The sequence below is a fragment of the Dreissena polymorpha genome, chromosome 13, assembly GCF_020536995.1.
Source record: "Dreissena polymorpha isolate Duluth1 chromosome 13, UMN_Dpol_1.0, whole genome shotgun sequence".
Classification (NCBI taxonomy): domain Eukaryota; kingdom Metazoa; phylum Mollusca; class Bivalvia; order Myida; family Dreissenidae; genus Dreissena; species Dreissena polymorpha.
Window position 1 is genome coordinate 58,452,922 of NC_068367.1, and position 21,545 is coordinate 58,474,466.

The 21,545-nt window shown below is 33.9% G+C and overlaps 3 protein-coding genes and 1 long non-coding RNA gene across 8 annotated transcripts in view; 2 read left to right on the top strand and 2 right to left on the bottom strand.

Annotated features, from left to right (window-relative positions):
* The window catches only part of LOC127856326 (uncharacterized), a 39,691-nt gene extending 34,098 nt beyond the window's left edge, over positions 1–5,593 (bottom strand). Inside the window, exon 1 of the long non-coding RNA XR_008037966.1 lies at positions 5,523–5,593. This is a non-coding gene — a long non-coding RNA (uncharacterized LOC127856326). The remainder of the gene's footprint in view (positions 1–5,522) is intronic.
* Positions 1–6,377, top strand: part of LOC127856315 (secernin-2-like) — a 67,622-nt gene extending 61,245 nt beyond the window's left edge. Inside the window, exon 7 of one of the 5 annotated variants that reach the window (XM_052392455.1) lies at positions 6,142–6,377. The gene's annotated coding sequence lies outside the window, so the exon portion shown is untranslated. Of the gene's footprint in view, positions 1–3,222 lie in introns of all 5 variants that reach the window. The other 4 variants (XM_052392453.1, XM_052392452.1, XM_052392451.1 and 1 more) reach the window with 4 other exon arrangements.
* Positions 1–6,377, top strand: part of LOC127856313 (secernin-3-like) — a 28,502-nt gene extending 22,125 nt beyond the window's left edge. The window contains exons 4-6 of the mRNA XM_052392449.1: positions 99–295; positions 925–1,137; positions 2,411–6,377. Coding sequence (XP_052248409.1) covers positions 99–295; positions 925–1,137; positions 2,411–2,928 — 928 coding nt within the window. The 3' untranslated portion in view covers positions 2,929–6,377. The remainder of the gene's footprint in view (positions 1–98; positions 296–924; positions 1,138–2,410) is intronic.
* A 5,014-nt stretch (positions 6,378–11,391) lies between these two features.
* LOC127856312 (kinesin-like protein KIF28P) overlaps positions 11,392–21,545 on the bottom strand; it is a 30,028-nt gene continuing 19,874 nt past the window's right edge. Inside the window, exons 10-13 of the mRNA XM_052392448.1 lie at positions 20,833–21,042; positions 19,403–19,585; positions 18,515–18,571; positions 11,392–15,890 (exon numbers count right to left, since the gene is read on the bottom strand). Of these exons, the coding sequence (XP_052248408.1) occupies positions 15,783–15,890; positions 18,515–18,571; positions 19,403–19,585; positions 20,833–21,042 (558 nt within the window). The 3' untranslated portion in view covers positions 11,392–15,782. The remainder of the gene's footprint in view (positions 15,891–18,514; positions 18,572–19,402; positions 19,586–20,832; positions 21,043–21,545) is intronic.

Below are 21,545 nucleotides of genomic sequence, written 5' to 3' on the forward strand. Positions count from 1 at the left end.
TTGTTTTTAGTTTGTACAGTTATAATTGAACACTAAACTAATATTCTCTTTTCTGTTACTTCATATATAAAATATCATATATCAATTTCCCCTGTTAGGCTAGGCTTGGAACGCGGGTCAAGTGCCCGTGAAAGCCTGGAGGTGATCACAGCACTGCTGGAGACCCATGGTCAGGGTGGAGCCTGCGCGGAGGGTGGAGACATGTACTACCACAACAGTTTCATCATTGCTGACTGCACAGAGGCCTGGGTGCTGGAGACGGCCGGGAAATTGTGGGTTGCAGAAAGGGTCACAGGTAACATTGCAGCAAGCTTGTTACAGGGAAAAATGATCACAAACAATCCTGGCACTTTTATAGTTTTATATAATTTTGTATAAGTTTTCTGTGTTTACTGATATTTTTCTGATACATCCTGAATAAATGTGACACAATTTTGGTTATTTGCTTCGTCAATTATGGTCTAGTAGACATCAGATTTTAATGTTGAATCCTGGTTTATTAAGATTGCTCATGTAGGTAGTTTTGTGTTGTTGTTTTTTCCGTCTTTTGATGTGTGCTATCAAATCAAATGACTTTTTCCCAAACACTAAAATAATGGGAGGACTCACTTTCATACATAAACAGAGTTATGATCATATAAAAGGTCTCATTTCAATTTATCAAAATTAATGTTATAGGAAGCATAATTTTTAACAAGTGCCCATTTAAATTAAGAATGTATTTTTTTGTTTAATGTGTAATTTACCCTTTACCACTTAAATTCAAATTTGTATCAATCAATATCAATACATCAATAAATACAATGTGTAAATGCATTTAATGCATTGTTAAAAAAAGCATAACCATTTACTCCAAGTTTGAAGTCTTATTCCAATGTCACATAATATTGCGTTGAAAGATTTGGCAACATTTTCTCGTTGCAGAAGGGGTGAGGAACATATCAAACCAGTTGACAATCACTACAAAATATGACCTGTCTTCCCCAAATCTGGTCGAAAAGGCAACTGACCTCAAACTGTACAAACCTGAAGATGGCGAGTTTAACTTTGCAAAAGTTTTTGACCAGGATTCCATGTCCAGTGTTATTTCACGATTCTGTAACGGCCGAAAATTGATGAAGAAATATGCAGAGAATGGTAGGTGGGAAGCATTAACAACATTTTTAACTCTTATTCATTAAGACTTTGTGCAGATTTTATCTAGTACGGCGCTAAATAGTAAATACATTCACCGCATGTTTTCGGCAAAAGATTATTTTAATTCCAGAATTGCTTAATGTTTACCACTGGCAGATTTGGCAAATGACAGCGGAAGAATTTTCGTGTTTGATTCCAAATATTTTATCACTGATTTTAAGCTACACATAATGTTAATAATAAAAAGTGGAAAGTCCATACAAAATAAGATCCCAATATGAAAAAGAGCAAAATAACAATCCTGATACAGCTCTGAATACTGTGAATTTTGAGAATAAAGATCAGTTGAAATTTTTAAGTAATTTTAAACAATGCACATGTGCCTTATTCAATGCATGCATGGGCTTAAAATAGCGTGTTTTTCAATTTTTATTATTTTTTATTTTTTTGCTAGCAGGTATATAATAGAAATTAGAATATTACAAGCTGTGGTGTTTGATGACTTGTATTGCATTTGTTTATTGAGGGAAATCTTTTAAACCTTAACATAACACAATCAGCTTTTGCCTTACCAAATCACTGGAAAACTACATTCATGTAATATTCCCTATGTATCACCCACTATAATGGTTATACACTAAAAATTCCTTAAAAAGGATATCTATTAATGTTTACATATGCTGGTGCATATGTTATCTCCCTTTCTAGTGATAATATTACCCATTATCAAACTGAAAGGTCTAAGAGGTGCAATGGATGTCTGCCTAGCTAACTGTTGGACTGTACAAACTGAAAGGTTTGATCCGCCATTCGGAGCGTTCCCAAGTCTTTTCCAAAGACACTAATTTCTGGTTCTACTCAGAAAAAAAAGTCTCTAGAGAGTCTCTATTTGTTGAATGCTTTTCATGAAATCAAAGTAAAATTAATAGGTTTAAACTTCAGTAAACCAAACACATATGTCCCCTACTATTATAAAAGCCACGCTCTCAGAAAACAGGGCTTAATGCGTGTGCATAAAGTGGTGTCCCTGATAAGCCTTTGCAGTCTGCGCAGGCTAATCAGGGATACCACTTCGCCTAGACTGGATATTTACTGAGATTAGACCCCATCTTTACAAAAAATTCAATAATAGTGGAAAGTGTCGTCCCAGATAAGCTTGTACATACTACACAGGCTGATCTGGGAAGACACTTTACGCATATGAATTAAGCCCCATTTTCCCAGAACAAGGCTCGTATTGCGGTTGATCATGATTTTCTCTCGTACATTTCAGGTACCTTCTCAGTGACCGACATGATGAACATACTCCGGGACACGGACAGCGGCATCAACAGGCAATCTGGCACCTGCGGTAGTCAGGTCTCCATGTTACCTAGAAACAGCACCTCTGCCTCCATAGCAACGGGCATGCCTTGCTGCCATTGGTTCACAGGCACTCCCGACCCAGCAGTCAGCATGTTTAAGCCGTTCATATTCACGCCTAACGTTTCGATTGGTCTCTTGACGACGTCGCCCGATCACGGTGCGGACGATCCTGCCAGAAAACAGCCGAGGTTTGGAGGCAAGGTCGAGCGAAGGCATCCCCTTTATATTGCACACGAGAAATTGCTGACATTGCAAGTTCAGAATGAGGCCAAGGCTTCAGCGATTGTTAAGAATGTTCGAGATTTGGAGTTGAATTGTGTCGCCGATATGGATGAGGTGCTGAAATGCTTTGATGAATCGTCATATTCTAAGGTGAATGAATTGTTCGAACATATGTCTAATATGGAGTCAAATTTTTATAAATAGATAGGTTTATTTTTATAGCAAGAATTGTTACTTTTTCTATGTAATAGAAAACAATCTAGTCTATAGCATCAAGTGATATTGCTTACATGTTTTTAAGAGGTGAATATCTGCACAATATTTTGCTTGTGCGCTAAATGTTGCATTGACGTTCTTTACATTGAAGACCATTGTACGTGTGATTGATCTTAAAAAGGCCTGTTATCATCAAACAATTTTTTGAAATAAGAATAAATAAAAATCTGAGTCAACACAAGAATGGTCAAATGTTTTGCTACTTTTTAAATCATGTACAAGGTTTATCATACACATACACAACTTTGTTTTATCATAGTCTATGGTTTAGTTTGACTATTTGTAAACAATTAACTAAATGTTAGACTAATATGTACATGTACTAGCTTTTGTAGTTCAATTTTACAAAACCTTGTTTCCACCCTAGATGTTACAATTATGACTCAATCTAGATCATACTTGGTCATGTTGTTAGTTTAGTGTAACCCTTTCAGTGCGGGAACCCAATTTTGAAGGCCTTTGCAAACAGTTTGGATCCAGATGAGACGCCACAAAACGTGGCGTCTCATCAGGATCCAAACTGTTTGCTATTCTGATAATATTCTTTGAAAAAAATCGAAGAAAATGCTAATTTTAGAAATTCAGCAGACGGCATTTTAGCAGACGACAAATTTCCCAGCATGCAAAGGGTTAAACCTATTAATTTTAGCTCAATTGCATCGAAAGCCTATGTCTGATTGAAACGCTATCCATTCCGTTTCCTGGGACATAGAACCAGTACTTGGTGCCTTGGGGGAGATTTAAAAAACTCCCACAGTGGGGATCGAACCTGTGACCTATTGATTGCTAGGTTGACACCATATCCAGTACTCCATGGCAACCTTGGTCAGAATTTTCATCTTGACACTATCAAATCTGATGATTAATTGGGGTTACATGTGCTGAAAACAAGGTCACCCGGTCAAATTTAATTAAGGTCCCCATGGTGAAATGGATATGGTGTCCACCTAGCGACAAGGAGTTCATGGGTTTAACCCCACTATTGGAGAGATCTTTAGATCTCCCCCAAAGACACTAATTACAAAATGTACTGGTTGCTAGGCCCAGGAAATGGATTTAAGAGCATTTCAATAAACCTAGAGTTTTCAATGCAAGAGAGCAAAAATAAATGGGTTTAAACTAAATCTAAGAAAAACCTTTTTACCAATCTAGAAATAAATTAAGTTTATGTTAAATGTGGGAAAACTCTTGATGATATGGTATATGAAAGTTCTGTTTACATGTGTATGCTTTTGTGGTATTGTGGTTAAAGGTCCAGTAAATTTGACATGATCATAGTTTTGAGACAAGAGTGGATTTTTTAAGCATCCATGCCCTATGGACACATGTCTCATTCATGTAGGTCTATTCTATTGTTCTCTTATTCTTATAAAGTCGGTACTTCTAACAGGTCAAGTCTTCAAGGCCTGGTGATGTAAAATAAATTTTAGCTTAAGGAAAATGGTATCTTTTTGTTTTGTATTTGCTGTTTTTGTTTTTGCTGTTAAGGGTATCCATCAACTATGTGAAACAGAAAAATAGGTGAAACATTTTCCCTTTAAGACTATTGAATATGTGGCAAAAATCTGGGGAAAATTAGGAAATTTGAGGAAAAGGTTAAAAAAATCCTTGATAAAAAATGAATTAAAAATTGAAGTGTAGAATTTGTAATTAAAGAAACATAATTATATGTGTTTTGCAACTAAAAGTGAGTTATAATTAAACTTACTCTACGAAACCTTATATTACTTTTGAAAAAAACAGACAAACATCAAGAAATTTGATTTGGCCAGTCTGTTGTTGTTTTTCTTGTTGTTGTTTGTAATTACCGGTATGTAAGATATAGCAGTGTATATTTTGTGCTTAAAGGGTAATGTTTCTTTAAATGCAAATTTATTTAAGATGATGATGAGGTTTTAAGGTGATTTGACTGAAAGTGGTGACAGTTTTTGCTATAAGCATCTTGTATGAATTAATTTTGGTGTTGTTAATATTATAAACAGTGTTTACTTTTGTTCAGGTTGTATGATGATGATGCAAAGTTGCTTGTTGGAAATTGATCACAACTTCTTATTGCTTCTTTATAAAGTACCAATAAAAGGTACTCTCCCAATTGAGAAAAAACTACTAAATTTCCGATTTTCTTTTAAAAAATTCCCAAAAGGAAAGAAAAATTTCGTCAATTTTCTTCCAAACTTGCATTATCTTCAAATGAAGAAATAAAATGAGTACTCAAACTTAACATTTCAAGCCAAAATGCATGTAAATGAATGTTTGAATTTTTTGTGCAATTTATACCAAGCAATTTAAAAGACCCAAAGTTCCCAAACAGAAGATTACACGGTGCAAATTTTCTTAATTTTAGGGTTTTTCGATATATTTTTTCACAAATTTGTATGGTACAGGTACTTTTCCCAATTGGGCAAACAAATCACTGGATCACAACTGAGGTGTACATGAAAAGAGCCGTTAATCATGTGAAATACATACATCAAATAATGTTAACTTTTGTGTGTCAAATAATTATTTCTTTCCATCTTTACTTGAACTAAAATTGCATGAGAAATTGAACGTTCATTGAATGGTGGGCAGATCTTTACATTCATACTCTTTTAACAAGTCACAAAGGAAGCTATGTGTCTTGATTTTTTCTGAAAAAATGTGATAATAAATGCTTCATTTTCTGATCAAACTCAAAACACATTTCTTTAATGAATCTTTAAGCAAATGTTGGGACAATTTATTCGTATGTTTTCTAATAGGATATGAATGAAAAATATTTTGTCTTTCCCATTTCATAATGTGACTTATTTGTTTGGTGTTATGGTAAAGCTACAGATGTTTGCTATTTTGTTGCAATTTATTTATTTATTGTTGATACAGTTTTAAAGATGTTTTAAATTTTTCTTGGTAAATCATCTATTTTGGAAAAAACAGGGTTGAGTTAAAACCAGATTATCCCCTGGCCAAGATTTCTTGGTCCCATTATCAATACAATCGTCACATTTGTGAACTATTTACTTCTGTTGCTACAGTGTATTCTACAGTAATTTCTACTTGTCTATATTATTTCCATCTTTAATTTAAATACAAATAAAGTACGAAATATTTAAAACATTCAACCCAAACAACATACACAAGCCATGTATTTTATAACAATAGGTTGTTCCTATTGAAGAAATGACATAACGTTAAATTGATATCACATGAATTTACGATAGTTTTTAACCTTTTCTGTGCACTGACATGTCCAAGTCTAAATATATTCGATTGGTAATCTTCACTGTAGATCAGTACTCGACATCAATGAGTTTACTTTGCTGTTAAACCGATATTGTCATCGTTAAATGTTTGTACCATTATCGTAACTATTAAACCCAATAAAACAATAAAATATATTTTGGTTTTTATTGTGCGCTTTGTCCCTACAGAGGTGCCTCTGGTCCCCATTTAGTCTACGCATTCTGTGCTATATTCATGATATGGTGTGTTATCAGCCTCTAATGGATATGAAGTTCATAACACTAGAATCCCTTTATGTTAGCCGTAATCATAGCCGTTAGATACATGGCAACCATGGGTATGCGGAGTAAGGGACACGGATCGGCGGATTCGATATTTCCAAGGGAGGTAACTCAAATTGGTGGTAAAATGTTGCGGGTCGCGCACTTTGGGACCTGTTTTCATGCTTAATTGTGACACTTAATATAAATAATTATAATATTTGTAATACTGGACCTAAACTGAACATATATTGGTAGACAAAATGGATTTAAAACGACATAGATGCATAAACTCGCTCTCCAAACTGACGCATCCGATGGTTTTCATTAACGGTCACCAGTTACTTCCCCTTAAAAAATGCAAAATTTTGACCCCTATTTTCACATGTTTTCGCGACTCGGCGTTTTTTCAATTTCTGCCTTTCCATATAGAGCTACGTCAATATGGCACATATGTATTATGTAGTTTTAACTATACTTGTTTGATAGAAAAAATGGTCCTAGTAGAGAAAATCGTTAAGGAGAACAAGCATTTTTAGTGAAAAATTACGCACTTCGTTTGGTGTTAATAACTTTTTAATACGCAATTGCATTCAAAGTTGCCTTTGAAATTATTAAAGTTTTTTGGTTTCTTTATGATTAATGATATAATTTTTTAATATGGGATTGGTGGTTATAATTTTATTGAGCTCCGTAATTTTTCGAAATTCGCCATCCTACTACAATACGAATGTTCCTTATATCGCTTCCAAACATGGTTCGTGAGTAAATAATTTCACCTTCTACTGATTCTCAAAAATTGCCGCGTCAAATCTGAACCGATAAGCCACACGGAGGCAAAAACGCCAACTTCCGGTGCGTTTTTTTTCGCGATTACGGCGATATGAATATCACATCGTCAAGGGAGATGACTCCAATATTTGAATATCATAATTTTGCAAGGGGAGCAACTGCGTAACTAACACATTTCCGTACATCGATTTGCTTTTTTAATGTCATGCTTTAATTACGTTTTCTTTATTTTTTATCACGAAATCATGGAAAACCCATCTATATTGACCATGATATTTATTCCAAAGTAAAAAAGGACAATCAGATTTTTTTTTAATTACATAAAACATTCGGTTCATTCCGAAAGCGTAGATCGGGGGCGTAGATCTACCATGAAACAAATTTAAATCGAAAATATACTGATACAATGCTGAACATTTCACATTTAAATTAGTTTTGTTTCACGATTGTCGCAATATTTGCTCTCTTCGTCGCTTATATGTCAAATTTTATTTTAAATACAGAAGTTGTGTGGTGAACGTGTTGATGTACCGCGTTGGTTTCGTTTTATTAGTTAAGATTTGTAAATTAGTTTACTGTTACGAAGATTGGCGGAAGAGTGTTCTTGTATAAAAGTTATACAAAAATATAGTTTCGTGCATTGTTGAAGTGATATGTACCCTTCCTAATAATGACGCGAAGATCATTGAATTATTTTTTTTAATAATGTTTGCCAACAACTTCGTACAGAAGTTTTCAACTTTCTACAACAAATTAACATTTTGTTTTCAGCATTTTTTAAAATTAAACTGATATAATAAGTATAACCTTTTTTCTCGTGCATGCAGCTTATGCGTGCATCACGCGTCGCGGTGTGAATATTTTGATTGCCTACGATATGCACCTTTAGGCCAAAAGATGCACGCATTTGTTTGGTAAAGGTGGGCTTTGCCAATGAAGCAAATGATAAATCAAACGGAGAACGAGAAACAACTATATTCGTTTGTATACGTCCCTAACTAGATGCGTGAAATATTGTGTACTTGTTACCCACGCCCTAATGTATCACTAGACCCAGTTACCAAAACAAACTGTATTGGGTCCCTGCTAGACCACATGTTTAAACGCTTCGTCGTGCTTTCCGTGTTTATTTCATATCATTATGTTGGCCAAAATACATGACAAGAAAAGCCTGGTACATTTTAATTCCATGTACTGGTACATTTTAATTCCATGTACTGGTACATTTTAATTCCATGTACTTTCATTTTCTTAAAGGCATATAAACCGAAATCTGCTAGATTTAAATTGAATATTGTTTGAAAAAAAAAGCATTATATCTGTCAAAATACCCAGCAATATCGTGCCAACTTTGCTACCAAAAATGGAACTTTCAATTTAAAAAAACAACAACACCTTTTACTTTGCATTTCAAACTGCACAGTGTATACATTTTTCCGATGCGTAATTGATAACAAGAGGGCCTGAAAGGCTCAAAGTCGCTCACCTGAGATAAAAAGAAATGACCTGTTCTTTACAGCCCATGATATCAATGGAACAACTGTTCTAACCAAGTATCATGAAGAATGAACAATAAATGGCCCCTTGGCGGCCATGTTTTTTTAACAGACCTGAACCATTTTTTACCTCTTCCAAGATATGTCCAAATTTCATGAAGATAGGGGGAAAATGTGTCTTCTAGACTGTTCATATGTTGTCACTATATACATATGAAGAAAACTGCCCCACTCCCTGGCGGCCATGTTTTTTCACTAATCATGACCATTTTCAAACTCGTCCGAGACATCCACATAACTAATGTTTTGACAAAATTTCATGATGATTAGGCAAAACATGTGACTTCTAGAGTGTTCACAAGCTTTTTTACTATATAAATATAAGGAAAAAGACCCCCCCCCCCCCTGGCGGCTATGTTTTTTGTACCGATCCAAACCATTATCGAACTCAACTGTCCTATCCAGGTGTGGTAGTGCGGTCTCCTTCGCTTACGAAAATGAACCGGTCACAGGACGGTTACAAGTTATGTAACTTTGTCAGCAGTTATGTAATGTGGAAATATTTATTTGACGAACTCTTATTTCCGGTCAGGATGACAATACTGACTGGTTGTAATTCAATTAACTAAAGGCGTTCAGTCAGGGACGCCTAAATACACTCAAAGAATTTATTTATAAGTGAAAACCAAGGCAGCTTTAACAAAAATAACTAATTTTTATTCCAAGAACTCAGAAAATGAAGAACAATAACAGAAAGTTAAGAACAGGTACAAGCCAAGTCTAAAGAATCTAAGTATCGTTACAAAAACAACATACAGCAAATACCTTAGTGAATGTTAAAAAAGTAGAAATCTGTCAAAAAAACTGATATAAATATAAGTTACTTTTAGTCTAGAAAGTGCTTCAAAAATCTAGTTTACAAAATAGGTCTAATTTAATCTATAGAACAATATTTATGGAGATAAGGAAACTTCGGTGAATCAAATGTAAAAATAAGAAAAATTTACTAAAGTTATTGAAATAGAATAGAGTCTTTTTAATTTAGAAAATGCCAAAAAGAAATAATCTAAATAATAAGAATAATTTAGAAAATAATGCCAAAATGTCTTGATGCTGGTGTTAAAAATAATTAAGAGTTTAATTATTTCAAAATTCCAACCTTTTTCAAGAGCTGTTAACTTTTCAAGAAAGCATCAAGAGGTGTTTAAATAAGCCCAAACAGCCTATTTTATACAGTTCAGAAGAGATCAATGGCAGAGTAGTCAATTTTCCCTCAGAACAGTGCATTTATCAATGATCAATATCTTCCCAAATTCCAGAGCAGAACTAAAATAGATTACTGAACCAGGTTAAACAAGGGAGATAAATACTGCATAAATACTGCAAAATCATGTACATGTTGTCTTTCTTCCAGTTATCTCTTAGTTGAAAGGCTTATCATAAGTGTTAATGACTAAAACAGTTATGTTAACTATGAAAATTCTGTGTTATGAAAAATTACATAATACAGTTAATGTCACATAATATTGACATAATAAAACCAAACTTTACTACACAGGAAACCAATGTTCTGACCAAATTTCATGAAGATTGAGCAAACTAGAAAGTTAACAAGATTTTACAATAGCCATATATAGCCATATAAGGAAAAATGCCCCGCCCCTTGGCAGCCATGTTTTTCAAGCCAAGGTTACCATTATGAACTCATCCAAGATATCATTGGTACAAATCATCTGAGAAAGTTTCATGAAGATTGGAAAATAAATGTGGCCTCTAGAGTGTTAACAAGGTTTTACTATAGCCATATAAGGAAAAATGCCCCGCCCCCTGACGGCCATGTTTTTCAACCAACCATCATCATTTTCGAACTCGTGCGAGATATCATTGGGATGAATCTTCTGCCCAAGTTTCATGAGGATCGGACAATAAATATGGCCTCTAGAGTGTTAACAAGTTTTACTATTGCCATATAGCCATATAAGGAAAAATGCCCCGCCCCTTGTCAGCCATGTTTTTCAAGCAAACATAACCATTTTCGAATTCATCCAAGATATCAATGAGACCAATCTTCTGACCAAAGTTAATGAAGATTGGACAATAAATGTAGCCTCTAGAGAGTTAACAAGTCAAATGTTGACGCCGCACAACGCACGACGGACAAAAGGCGATAAAAAAAACCTCACCATGAGCACGTTGTGCTCAGGTGAGCTACAAACAGGGACCAATACACTTGTATAGGTCCCTGATAAAAACAACCACAACCTACCGGTATTCTTGCAGGACATTGTTTTTTTTTAAATTGCTTGCATATTACAATACAATTAGAAAAGGTTCCAACCCAGTACTTTATAGTTGTCAATGTTATTGCTGATTGTGCTGTCATGTAACAATACAAATAATTGTTGGTTTATTGAGTTGATTTGCAAACAGACAATGCTTTGCGTACGCATGCTCCTTATTAACCACCCAAGGGCTAAACTAGTAAACGTGTGTGCAACTTTTAAGCACTTTGAGCAAAGACCTATAAATACACATTCTTGATAGATATTTGCTTTGTATTCATTTTTTCTTGAAATTGATGTGGGTAAAAGTGAACACGGAAAAATGATAACAACAAACTGTATGTAACAGATTGTTTATTAACATACACAAAAGAAAGAAAATAGTATTTTAATAAGTAAATCACATAGTAGTACATCAAAACTCGATGATAATAAACAGGACGATATTGGACGGATTTTGAAAACCTCAAAACAGTAGTAAGCTTTCAGCTATAACAAAATATATAAAATTCATAGAAAACTAATCAAAATGGTATGTGTGTCTTTTGCTCTTAAATTCTGTAATGTTTCAATGCTAACTTTACCCTAGAAGTTAAATACTGGTAACTGGCCACTATAATTAATATCACAGTCATAAAATGAACTATAAAAGTAACGTCCTAAAAACTATAAATCTATACTTAAGATTCCGTACTGAAATTTGAGAATACCTATAAGAAAAAAGCTATCACAGAAAAGTATATAAAATTGTGGCCCATAAACCTTATAACATATGTGGTTGCGGAAAGCAGGTGTAAACATTTGGTAACAAGTTTTGAATCTTCGTTATAATTGTAAAGTACTTTTGATACATAACTTTTTGGGGGTTTAATGCCCCTCGACTAAAATTTATAATGGGTTTAAACAAACTTCTGAAATAATTAATAGTGACTTAAGTAATATTTCTATATGTGATTGTTTTTTATGTCCATATACATGTACTATTAGGGCATGTAAGCAATTGTGATCAACAGTAGTATATTTTTATACGACAAATCACAGAATATATTTCCAAAAACTCCGCCAGCAGAAATAACAGTAGTGATCAAGACATATACAACATAAGTAAGGTGATAGGGATATAAAACACCTATACCATAAAGACCTACCATGAATTAGTAAAGTATGTACGGAAACATACTGGGAATTTAACCCTTTGCATGCTGGGAAATTTGTCTTCTGCTAAAATGTCGTCTGCTGAATTTCTAAAATTAGCATTTTCTTTGATTTTTTTCAAAGAATACTATCAGAATAGCAAACAGTTTGGATCCTGATGAGACGCCATGTTCTGTGGTGTCTCATCTGGATCCAAACTGTTTGCACAGGCCTTCAAAATTCGGTTCCCGCACTGAAAGAGTTAAAACACACTCCTCTTGATACAAATCTACATGAAATTTGCCAAGAATTAACAAAGAAAGAAATAACAACTTGAATTAATTATTAATATTCAACAATTGTATAAAAAAGTGATAAGGAAAAAAGGCGATTGTTAATTACACCAAAAGGTCAACACAAATTGGTCCCGCAGGAATAACAGCACAGTAAAAAGTTATGATGAAGGATTCTAAGTCACCTCTAGAAAACATCAAGCTTTTGTTATAGAATGAAATACAATCACTGAAAATCACAAAAATCACCACTTGCTGTTATATCACCAACATAATCACATATCAGAAACATGTTCAACATGTGTTTAATGCAACGACAAAATAGCAAACCCTTTGGATGAAGATGCAGATTTTTTTTATTGTAGGCATTCAAATATTTGTTGAAGCATACTTTGATTACCCTACAGGTATATATTCTGGAACACATTTGTGTTGTTTTCAGTTGTCTACTGATATTTCTAAATCATAGCTAAAAAAATGTTTGACAATGTTTGAATGAGCCTGAAAGGCTTCAGGTATTTAGAAGACAATCGTGAAGTGAGATTTAAATTTCAAATGAAAATTATGATGAAAAGATGTATAAACAAGGGCTGTTTGTAAAAACATGCATGCCCCCCATATGGGCTGTCCGTTGTACTGGCAGCCATTGTGTGAATACGACTTTTGTCACTGTGACCTTGACCTTTGACCTAGTGACCTGAAAATCAATAGGGGTCATCTGCAAGTCACGATCAATGTACCTATAAAGTGTCATGATCCTATGCATATGCATTTTTGAGTTATCATCCGAAAATCATTTTACTATTTCGGGTCACCGTGACCTAGACCTTTGACCTAGTCACCTGAAAATCAATAGGGGTCATCTGCGAGTCATGATCAATCTACCCATGAAGTTTCATGATCCTAGGCGTATGCGTTCTTGAGTTATCATCCGGAAACCATTTTACTATTTTGGGTCACCGTGACCATGACCTTTGACCTAGTGACCTCAAAATCAATTGGGGTCATCTGCGAGTCATGATCAATCTACCCATGAAGTTTCATGATCCTAGGCGTATGCGTTCTTGAGTTATCATCCGGAAACCATTTTACTATTTCGGGTCACTGTGACCTTGACCTTTGACCTAGTGACCACAAAATCAATAGGGGTCATCTGCGAGTCATGATCAATCTACCCATGAAGTTTCATGATCCTAGGCGTATGCGTTCTTGAGTTATCATCCGGAAACCATTTTACTATTTCGGGTCACCATGGCCTTGACCTTTGACATAGTGACCTCAAAATCAATAGGGGTCATCTGCAAGTCATGATCAATGTACTTATAAAGTTTCATGATCCTAGGCCCAAGCGTTCTTGAGTTATCGTCTTACAACCACCTGGTGGACAGACCGACCGACCGACCTACCGACCGACAGACCGACATGAGCAAAGCAATATACCCCCTCTTCTTCAAAGGGGGGCATAAAAATGGAATGGAAATATAAATCACAAAATTGTGAGTATCAACAGAAATAAAAGATTGCAAAAATGTGCTTCCAGAAGCTAATAAGCTAAGCCTAAGGTAACAAAAAATTGTATGTACATCCCAACACCTGAAAAATCATTTAAAAATAATTTAAAAAACAAACTTGTATAATAGCCTTCATGATTCATTACATAACTGCCGGTTTTAAATTGTGTTTGATTTTTACCATTGATCTAAATAATATTATATGTATATTAAATAAAAAAAATTACATTATTATTGGTGCAAAAAAACTTGTTATACAAATTATAAAACTCAAAGCAGATTTAGTTTTTTACAAAAAAACAACAATAACAAACTAATCTTGGCTGAAAAAATACTTTCATTATATGCGTATTACTAAAAATATTTACAGTGTCGTAAAGTTAAAATGTACAGATTACAATGATAATTTGTGTATCTGTCAACAGCAAGTTACAAATTATGATATGCATCTAATAGCAATATATAATTGGTGTTTTATAAGCAGACCATGATTGTCACAAACTTCATTGCAAAAAAATGCATAAATCATACTTGTACAAAGATGTCATTATAAAAAAATATGTACGGTTTAGAAATATTTAAGACACAAGGAGTGTTTAGTGTAAAACTAGATACAGAATACACCAAAGCTAAACCAGTTTCACACACAAACCTAAACAATTAAAAAAAAGATTTAGATTTAGGCAATGTTTTAAACAATTATGTTATAAACATAATTACATTTGCTTGATTTTCAGATAATGAATAATAATCATTTTATGGTAAAAATTTAGAATAAAATTTCAAGGAAAGCAATTTATTTAGTTCATTAAAAATCCAAAACATGGTTCTTAACCAGTTTTTTTGTTGTTTGCAATGATATTGCATCTTAACATGAATTAATAATGTGTTGCACATTTCTAAAAAGATATCTAAAAACATTAAGATTAATAAAAAAGGAAAATTTATGAAATCATCAGAGATTATATAGTAAAGGCACTAACATCTTGAAACAAAATCAAAGTGCAATGTGTGTAACTCACAAAACCAACATGTAACATATAATTAAAAATTATGCAAACATGATATTCTGTTTTAATTTGCATATTGTCTTCCCTGTCACAAAAATATTAATCATAATAGGTCCAGCAAAAAACATGCAGACGTGTCACTAGACTAATTTGTGTACTCTAACAAGAATCAATTAACTATGATAGAAATATATGAACAATTAACATCTGCAAAATTGTTAATACTGTCTTGTTAACTAATACACACAGAGTATAATCAAGTAGGTATTTTCAACATTTACATGTTTCAAATAATCATCACTGTAGACATAGGCCACAAGATTGCAGAAAATATTTGCCACACCGTTTTGAAGGCAACTGTCCAATACATAGAAGAACTGTGAAACCAATAGTTTTCGTTGGACACTTATTTATATGGATTTTTATGAGTTCACTCACCCACAAAATAATAAAATGATCAACAAAAGTCTACATCGTCTTTTATAAGACATTATAAAACAATCCATGAATTTAAGATCAATCAAATAGCCCATATTTTACAAATCCTAAAAATTTAATGTTGAAGAAATTGATTGAATCCCCAGTCAGCATTTCAGAGATATACAATGTAGGGCATGGGTTTTACTGTCTGGCACCATTGTTTAACATCTGTACAATATGGTATGATTTTAACTGCAAGGTTCCAGATTTCTTACTTCTGTATATTACGGTATGGTTTTTACTATTCAGTCTGTACTGTACGTTGTCATTTTTCCTACATACCATACAGTAGGGTTTTGTTTTTACTGTATAGTGCAGGCTTTTGACCCACCCTCAACCTGTACCACTGTTGGCTGAACAGGCTCACCTTTTGGAATTTTTCCTGCAAGCAACGCTTCAACATCTTCAATCTATAAATAGAAAGAGAAACACTCTGTGTAACTATAAATAGACAGAGAAACATTCTGTATTGCTATAAATAGACAGAGAAACATTGTGTGTTACTATAAATAGACAGAGAAACATTATGTGTTAATGTAAGTAGAAAGAGAAACATTCTGTGTTTCATCAGTGATTTAGATGTAGGGAAAAATGATTGTACGATTGTTTAACATAAGGGCATGAAACATTATAAGATTTTGTATCAGAAACTATTCTGTGGATTATTTATGAGAAGTACAGAACAATGTTTTCTTTATCAAAATATAGAATGAGACAAACCTGTAGAGGTACAGAAAAAACATTATTTTAACATTTGAAAGACAGAAAAACATTCTGTGATTGTATATTAGAACTGATGATATACAGAGAAAGGTTCTGTGATGTTGCCAAGAACTATATAAGACTTTTTTAGACATCGACAACAGAGTTTTGGGAAGATTAAGGAACATGTTATTAGAATGAGCTTTAAATTGAATATGGAGAAAAAGTATACATCTTTAAAACACGCTGCAGGATTTCCCACACTAATGATTTTCTTCTTTAATAAGCATTGAGATTTCACATGAGTAGGTCTGTAGTTTAAAGTTGTTGACAAGCTAAGCAAGCTTCATATAGAAAATTAATCTTCAACACTATTGCGTGGCTTTTCATCATATTCTTGACCATGCTTTTCATGGTGACATCACAACAAAATCATGATGGCCACGCTTGTTTGTATAAACTTTCATTGACCTCCTGGCATTTTTTGAATTGGATATTTATATGCCACTTAAACAATACTGTTTGTTCACATTCTGAAACGCGATTTCTGACTGAATCCATTGCATGGTTTCAGGTGGCAATTTTCGGAGAACGCAAAACTTCATAACAGTAAATAACCCCAAATCATCCATCAATGCAATTTAGTAAATTCCAAACGACAGCTTCCAGGCAATGTGTTTACCCTTTCCAAATCAGAGGCAAAGTAAAAATGGCTATGTGCAAAAAGCATAAAACCAGAACAGCCTGCGAGTAACTCGCAGTCTGTACAGGTTTAATGCTGCTTGCTGCTCATCAGTATCAATGGGTTGGACATGAAGCCTTAAAAACTTGAATCTAGTATGAAAGGTCTTCAAGAAAACATATTTTCTGAGGGGCTGCAAATACGTGAAAATACCTAAGTGGTAAAGGGTTAATGTAAAGAAATCAATTCGGTATTAAGAATAGGAAAAAAGCTATTTACATGAAAAAACAAGAGATGTGTTTGTCAGAAACACAATGCCCCCTTCCGGCCGCTTTCAAGCCATATATTTGACCTTTGACCTTGAAGGATGACCTTGACCTTTCACCACTCAAAATGTGCAGATCCATAAGACACACTTGCATGCCAAATATCTAGTTGTATCTTCAATATTGCAAAAGTTATGACCAATGTTAAAGTTTTCGGACGGACGGATGGACTAATTGACAGACAAACAGACAGACGGACGGGCTTACGGACAGTAAAAAAAACTATATGCCACCTTCGGGGGCATAAAAATGATGAGGGACATAATATGTGAGTGTGTTATTATGGATAGCATTATTACGTCTCTATTAATATTGTTTCTTTGACAGAAAAAAACTGTTTAATCTAGTGTTTTGTTCAATCTGATTAGCATTTATAATTATTCATTATTATAAAATGCATCTAATAAATAATTGTTGAATAATCACTCTTTAAACAACAAACACAACAATTCTGAAGCTGTGATTTATAAGAATTAAAACACCAGGATGTAAGCACTTTTGGGTATATGGCCATGTATTAGAATGACAAAGAGTGGTTCATTGGCTGATATAAAATGATATCTGGGAAAAACAAGGATAAATGATAAACAATGATCAATAATAAACAATTATGGAATGATTAACAACAATTAATGATAAACATAGGTAAATCATGATAAACAACATTAGTTAAAAAGCTATTTTAGTTCTTACATGATCAGAAAGATATTTTACAAAATGAAAATAAAGACAAGCGATGTGTTTGTGAAACATTATGTCCCCATATATTTGACCTTTGACCTTGAAGGATGACCTTCACCTTTCACCACTCAAAATGTGCAGCTCAATCAGATACACATGCACTCCAAATATCAAGTTGCTATCTTCAATGTTGCAAAAATGTACATTACATAAGCGATTTTGACCCATATATTTGACCTTTGACCTTGAAGGATGACCTTGACTTTTCACCACTCAAAATGTGCAGCTCCATGAGATACACATGCATGCCAAATATGAAGTTGCTATCTTCAATATTGCAAAAGTTATGGCAAATGTTTAAGTTTGACGCAAACACACAAACAAACAAACACACAAACAAACCAACGGACAGGGCAAAAACAATATGCCCCCCACTATAGTGGTGGGGGACATAAAAAGAAATAGAGATTATAATAGAAGTGCGCAGGAAGAATTGTGAATTTTCATCAAGAACGGATATTTGAGAACATTAATATATTTTACATGGAATGGGAGGTTTTCTGTTTCCAGTTTTCAAAAACAAAGAAAAAAACCTACATTCAAAAAGCCACAAAGTGTCACAACATACGTCAAAGTTGCTTACCTTGATTGCTGTATGTCCTTTGTTCTTCCGTTCCCTCATGTAGCCGTTGATCTTGCTCTGTTAAAAACATCACAAACAGAAGTATTAAGCATCGCAACATTACAACTTAAAAGATTTCCTCTTTTTTTTGGCATTGGTTTAAATTGCTTGTAAGCAGCTAAAATGCATATTAAACGACTGACACTAGAGTCATTATAGTACACATGGAAAAATATTCTAGCGCAGTGAGTCTTTAAAAATTTTGTCTACGTTATCTTAGTTAATATTTCACAAATTTACATAAATATGATTTATAAAAAATATATATGAATTTTATTTACACATAAAAAACATTTCCTGCCTCTTAATGTTATGTCATTAAATCAAAAATATTTTGCTTATTTTCTTGCAAAAGGCCGTATAGCTGAAAAATATATTGATAATCAAGTTCCTTTTAAAATACGCATTCCTGTTCATAAAATCAGAATAATGTGGCATTTGGTCAATCGTTTAGTTATCAGTTAAGCAGATGACAATAAAATAGGTGATCTCAGCCAGTTATTCATTCTTTGAACAGACTTCAGAATTTGTTAGAAATTGGGATCATGGTCTGTATTCACCAATCAAGTCTTAGATTTAAGTCTTAAATAAAATAAAAATATTGAAAATGTTTTGTTTTAATTTTGTTCTGTTCAATATGACACAAAATTTAATACCTCTTACTACAGAATTCTTGATTAATAATAATGTATTCATGACATAGAGAAATGTTAACCATGTTTTATTCATGACATAGAGAAATGTTAACCATGTTCATATTCAAACGATTAATGCATTTTCTTTGTTTATTCTTTAGTCTTAAGTCTAAGAATGGTTTGGTTAAAATTGGCCCTGGTTGACAACAATTACCAGTTTAGCGTCAGACTCCTCTGCACGTTTCTTCTGAGAATCCGCCTCCTGTCGGTACTTGGCTGCCTCCTCCTTGCTCTTCGTGTCCGGTATCGGGGTCAGCGCAGTGCCACCAGCCTGCCCGTTGACAGCCACACCTCCCACGGGTGCTGCAGGTGCTGCCTGCTTACCTCCCTTGCCCACCTGAAAGAGTGGTTTCCCTTGTATGTGTTATTGTTTCCCTTGAATGTGAGTGTTCTCCCTTGAATGTTAAGACTGTTTTGGTGCCTTAACAACCTTGAAGAAATAGAAGAGTGGTTTCCCTTGAATGTGCCCAGTTTCCCTTGAAAGTGAGTGGTTTCCCTTGATTGTGAGATTGTTTTTGAGCCCACCAAAGGAAATAGAAGAATGGATTGTTTTCCTGTGAATGTGAGCTTGTTTTGTCCCTTGAATGTGAGATTGTTTTCCCTTGGATATGAAATTGTTTCCCCTTGAATGTGAGTTTGTTTTCCCTTGAATGTAAGATTGTTTTGTCCCTTGATCATTAGATTGCTTCCCTTGAATGTGAGCTTGTTTTGTCCCTCGCATGTGAGATTATTTTGTCGCTTGAATGTGAGATTGTTTTCCCTTGAATGTGAAAATGTTTTGTCCCTTGAATGTTATATTGTTTTTCCTTGCATTTTATATTGTTTTTCCTTGAATGTGAGATTTGTTTCCCTTGAATGTGAGATTGGTTTGTCCCTTGAATGGGAGATTGTTTTCTTTCCCTTGAATGCGAGATTGTTTTCCTTTGAATGTGCCAATGTTTTCCCTTTAATATGAGATTATTTTGTCCTTTGAATGTGAGATTGATTTGGTGCAGCCTTTTGAGTTTGAATACAAAAAACATCTTTACTTCTTTCATGTTTTGATATATTCGGGGTTTTAGCCGAAATTTACAGTTTTCACTCTAAACCCTCAATATGTTACACCATATTTGTTACATTGAAAGAAATTTCATAGAAGCTTATAAGACATACAAGCTTATTTGGTCCAGATAAAAAAAGTGTACCACCCAACAAAGCTTCTGGTCTAGGTTTTCCCAGCCTCTTTAAATAAGCTTGTCTGTATTCAACAAACACCCAATATTCTCTATAAACACTGTAATTCCAATATATCGCAGTCCGTTATATCGCGAAATGGCTATGGCTGCCAAAAACCCGACGAGCATGATCACTTAATGACATGTTTTAATTTGAGTATTTGCTGAGATAAAAACCGGTTCTAGCTAGTATTTGACCCTTTTTTCACCCACTTTAATTTTCTGTATAATCTGACATTCATTAATTAAAACCTGTCATTTAGTGATCATAATCGTCTGATTTTTGGGAGCCATAGCCAATTTGCAATATATTGGGTGTTGCCATATACCGTACCGCGATATATTGAAGTTACAGTGTACATGTAATTACCATTGTCTTCTCCTTTTGACCTTTTCCAGCCTTTTGTCGACCCCATACTTCAATGTAGAGGGACTCATTGTTCAGATATTCGATGAACTGCTCCGTGACCGATTTGATGGTGACCTGCTTTTCGTGGTTGAATTCGGGGTTGATTGTGCCAGAGATTTCATTGGTCTGCACGTAATCTTTGTCCAGGTAAAACTTGTAACGACAGAAGCTCTGGAGCGCAAAAACAAACAAAAAAAAACATTTATTTATGATGTAATTTTTTCATGTCTCTTGATTATGCTGCCAGTGACATGATAACACTGTAGAATAAACTACACATTACTTTTAATAGTATTTATCATTCACTTACATTATATAATGGACTTCACTAGTATCTAACATACACTTCAATTTCATTATTGAGTACACTAGTATTTAACATTCACTTACATTTTATAATGGACTTCACTAATATCTAACATACCATTCAATTTCTTTATTGAGTACACTATATAGTATTAAACATACACTTTAATTACATAATTGAGTCAACAGGTATGAAACACCCACTTACATTTCATAATTTAGTCCACTAGTATTAAACATTCACTTCAAATCCATAATTGAGTTAATTCTGTTCTGTTACACATCAATTCCATAATTGAGTCAACAGATGTTTGAAATTCACTTACATTTAAAAATTGAGTCCACTAGCATTAAACAAACACTTAAAA